This window comes from Equus quagga, chromosome 17 (assembly GCF_021613505.1).
Source record: "Equus quagga isolate Etosha38 chromosome 17, UCLA_HA_Equagga_1.0, whole genome shotgun sequence".
Lineage (NCBI taxonomy): Eukaryota > Metazoa > Chordata > Mammalia > Perissodactyla > Equidae > Equus > Equus quagga.
Genome location: NC_060283.1, coordinates 16161960 through 16166429, shown reverse-complemented (window position 1 = coordinate 16166429; position 4470 = coordinate 16161960). Strand labels below are relative to the sequence as shown.

At 34.3% G+C, this 4470-nt stretch overlaps 1 protein-coding gene across 1 annotated transcript; it reads left to right on the top strand.

Moving 5' to 3' along the window:
• The first annotated feature begins 2618 nt into the window (after positions 1-2618).
• Positions 2619-3554, top strand: LOC124229110 (olfactory receptor 1013-like). The gene has a single exon (XM_046644214.1). It carries the CDS (start codon positions 2619-2621, stop codon positions 3552-3554), a length of 936 nt encoding a protein of 311 aa, XP_046500170.1.
• The last annotated feature ends 916 nt before the right edge of the window (positions 3555-4470 follow it).

The following is a 4470-nucleotide window of genomic DNA, read 5'->3' as shown; positions in this document are numbered from 1 at the left end:
TGTAGCTGAAAAAAACTCTGTTTTGTGTCTACATATATAACAATACCATTTAATATGTTATACATTTTTTTCCTGTCATTGTCTTTACAAGAAATCTTGGGAGAAATAATTTCAGGTTCGTATCAAAAGTGGTAATATATTGTCAAACTTTTTGGTTGGCTTGCTGGTCCTTTTCATGCTACTAATTGTATATATGGGTTGCTAGAAAGTTTTGATCAGATCTGTGGTCTTCACAGAGCCATGGATTGGACTAATCGATTCAAAACAAGTTTATCCTTTCTTCCATTTTATGTCCATGGCTTGTTTTTCCTTTTCACATTTCCTTAATTTATGTTGCTTACCTGTGTTTTATCTCTCACACCAAGATAACTTTAAACCTTTTTTTTTGAAAAGCATTAATATACACATTCAAACACATATATAATCACACTTAAGTTTTTAAAATTATTTAATAACTGTAGAGGAAAAAAAGACATTAGGTAAGAAGTATGTCTTGCAATTTTCATTCCCAGTTGTAATTCTGCGAAGAAACCCAGCAATTGCCCAACTTGGGTAAAATCCACATATTAAATAAGAAGTTTCTGCATGAGAACACATGAAACTCTAGGGAGTTGATAGCATAGGTACAATTGGAAATCCCTGGGAGGTAAAGTAAATATATCTGAATGACAGAGTACAGAGATTAAGAAATCACAGACAATGCAATATACAGTTTTAACTTCTAGTTTTCACAGTGCTTAATCACATCTGTGATCTCAAAAAGTCCACTGAACTAAGAAAACTAGGTGAGAAAATAGACCTTGGGAGGTTATAATTTTATTTAAAGGTGGTAGCAGCCAATTAAGATCAAATCCAGAACTTTTGGTTCTTAGTCTCAAGCTGCTTCCCACAATTTGACAAAAATGACCTTAGCATCTGACACCCTTGAAATTCTAAAGGAATTGAAAGTTCACTTATTCCGATCCTCTTTTCGGTTATTGTGAAGAATTTCTACTTTGATGATAACTATAACATTAATATATATTTTAGAGTTAAAAATTATAGATTTTTAACATCAAATAGATACAGTTCCAAGAGAGCAATTCTTTATTTTTCTAGCTCAATTTTAAGTCCATAGCCAAGCATCTGACCAAGATTAAATTTTTGTTTTTGTTTTTGTTTTCTCCCCTAGCAGAGAAGATTTTAAAGTCTTGGATCTAATAGCAGAATTATTACATCCCCTGTCAATTCAGACCCCTGACAATCAACATTCAGCACTGTTTTGATTTTAGTAAGGTATAGTAGGGACCCCCTGGATGTAATGTAGACAAACAGAAAGGATGCTTCCCTCAATGCTGGCAATAATTCTGTCTCCGTCTTCTACCTTCAAGGAAAAGAAGATTTTTAGTGGTTGAGGTCCATAACTTCCTGTATTAACAAAATACCAAAAACACAGTGGCTTAAAACTATAGAAATTTATTCCCTCACAGTTCTGGAGGTTAAAATTACAAACTCATGTTACTGAACCAAAATCAAAGTGTTGGAGGTTCACACTCCATCCACAATCTCCAGTGGAGAATCCATTCCTTGCTTCCTCTGGCTTCTTGAGGAAGCCAATCTCTGCTTCTGAGTTTCCATTGCCTTATCCTCTTGTGCTCGTGTGTCTGTAGTCAAATCTCCCTCTGCTTCCCTCATATAAAAATATTTGAGATTGCATTTTGGCCTCATCTAGATAATCTACCCATCTCAAGATTCTTAATTTAATAACGTTTTTCCCATATGACGTAATATGCACAGGTTTCAGGAATTAGAACTTGGATATCTATAGGGGACATTATTCAGCCTACCATGTTTCCTAAAATCATTCAGTTTGGGCAGTTTAGGTTTTTTGGTTTCTTTCTTTTTAAAAATCTTGATTCTATAGGAAATTCAACCGCATTATGAACACAATTATCCATTAATTAATTTGAATACTTCCATTCACTGAACATTGAGCATCATACAGGTAGCTATTTTCTCAAATTGCTATTATCTTTGTAAATCTATTATATTATTCAAGTTAACATTTTCAACACTATGTAAAGCTATGTTCTTTGTTTTGTTGTTGAAAAGTTGAAGAAGATATAAATATTATCTTTGTAGAAATTAAAGTAAAATGCACTTTTAAATATATTCCAATATATAGTTAAAATAATATAGATGTGCTACCATATATAATTCTCTGGTAAAAGACAAAAAGATTCCCAGACCTGAAGAGAAGTTAGTGCATCTTTTCAAATCCTCTTTTCCATATCTTCCACATGGCTTTCAATCACCCTTTATGCAAGTGGAAAAGAAGATATACAAATCACTCCTTCAAACAGTAAGAAAATTAGTTTAAAAATATAAGGTGACACACACTATATTATGTTCATAATAACTCATCTCTCACAGCAGCATAGAAAGATTTCCCAGTTATCCAACAACAATAATAACCAGTTCAGCATAAACATGTCTCACAATTGACAATGTAAACACAACAGTTGGATTTTTCAATCATGTGAAATGGCAAATGACAGGGGAACTGATATACTGGTATCTCAAATCATGATTTATTCATTAATCTTGTCACAGAAAAGGAGCATAGAAACCTGAAAACGATGGATGAGAAAAATTTCACCAAATTGAAAGAGTTCATACTTTTGGGGTTCACAGCGGATTTGCGGTTACAGAGAGTGCTCTTTCTTATCTTCCTTATCATTTACATCCTCAGTCTCTTTGGGAACATCACTCTGGTTTCTCTGATCTGTGCTGATTCTCGGCTCCACACACCCATGTATTTCTTCATTGGAAACCTGTCATTCTTGGATCTGTGGTACTCTTCTGTCTATGCCCCCAAAATTCTGATGACCTGCATCTCTGATGACAAAAGCATCTCGTTTGCTGGCTGCCTAGCTCAGTTCTTCTTCTCAGCTGGTCTGGCTTATAGTGAATGTTACCTTTTGGCTGTCATGGCTTATGACCACTATGTGGCCATCTCTAAGCCCTTGATTTATTCCCAGGCTATGTCTGCAAGTTTATGTGCCAGTCTTGTTGCAGCTTCATACATAGGTGGCTTTCTTAATTCAACCATCATCACTAGTGAGACATTTACCCTGAGCTTCTGTGGCAACAACATCATTGATGATTTCTTCTGTGATCTGCCCCCACTTGTAAAGTTGGCCTGTGATATGAAGGAGAGCTACCAGGCTGTGCTCTATTTCATACTTGCCTCCAATGTCATCACTCCTTCCATGCTTATTATTGCCTCCTACCTCTTCATTATTGCTGCCATCTTGAACATCCTCTCCACCCAAGGGCGCCTCAAGGCCTTCTCCACTTGTAGCTCTCACTTGACAGCTGTCACCTTGTACTATGGTTCAATTCTCTTCATTTACTCCCGACGAAGTACTAGTTATGCATTGGAAAGGGACAAAGCTGTGTCGGTGTTCTATACTGTGGTGATTCCAATGTTGAATCCCTTGATCTATAGCTTAAGGAATAAAGATGTTAAAAAAGCCCTGAATAAAATGTTAGACTCAGTAAACTCTTTTTAAATGAAAACATTTGGTGAACAATGGCTATATGTTAATTCACAGATGATCTTCCTGTTAATGTTATCAGCCTGTAATCTCAGAAATACATAAAATAGAAAAAAAAATCTTTGGATAATGTTGAAATATCAGTCTGTGTTGTTTTTTAAGTTTGCACTAATGTCTTGAATGTATTTTTAAAATAAATGAGCCTGAGGCATTTGAAAAAAACTGCTTTGCCTGCTATCTTGAAATAAAGTCTATAAAATTACTGAGATTTAAGAAGCTTGAAAGACAGCACTTGTTGTTTGTTGCAATATTCACTTGCAGTTCATAAGTTGCTTGCATGTATAATATTGTAATCTATAGATAGGAATAATAGACTCGGTAATGGAATCATTGCTTTGTTTATGTGGATTAAATGACTTCCTTCAAATCATGTAGTTCATAGGTGAGGAAAATAGGAATGCAAACCCAGAACATCTGACTCCAAATGCTCTTACCCAATTTGTTGGGAGACAGAGTCAGTTAGGAGGTTGTAAGTAAATTTCTACTGTAAAATGTCCTTGGAAATAAATTTATTTTTTTCTTTCTGACTCTCATTTCTTGGTTACCATCATACAAATATTTCCTTGATAATAAATAGAGAAAGTAACAAGTATCTTTACAAAAGTCACTCTTAACTTTTCAATAAATGGGTATTTTCTCCCCAAATTAAAGAACTAAGGACAAAAATATAGCAGTTATATGAAATAGATAGAAATGGAGATCGAGATAGGAATAGATGGATAAGTAGAGAGATAAATTTCAGAAAGTTTTACTTCTAGGATAACTTTCAAAATGGAAATGTCTATGAGGTGAAGCAATGATTAATGACAATTAGGTTTCTAGGAATATTTATATTTCTTTACTTGTTAAGTGTTGTGTATGAATTAATGAA

What these genes read in the sequence shown, in the direction of transcription:
- LOC124229110 (XM_046644214.1), top strand. Translation starts at nt 2,619, where the DNA reads ATGGATGAGAAAAATTTCACCAAATTGAAAGAGTTCATACTTTTGGGG.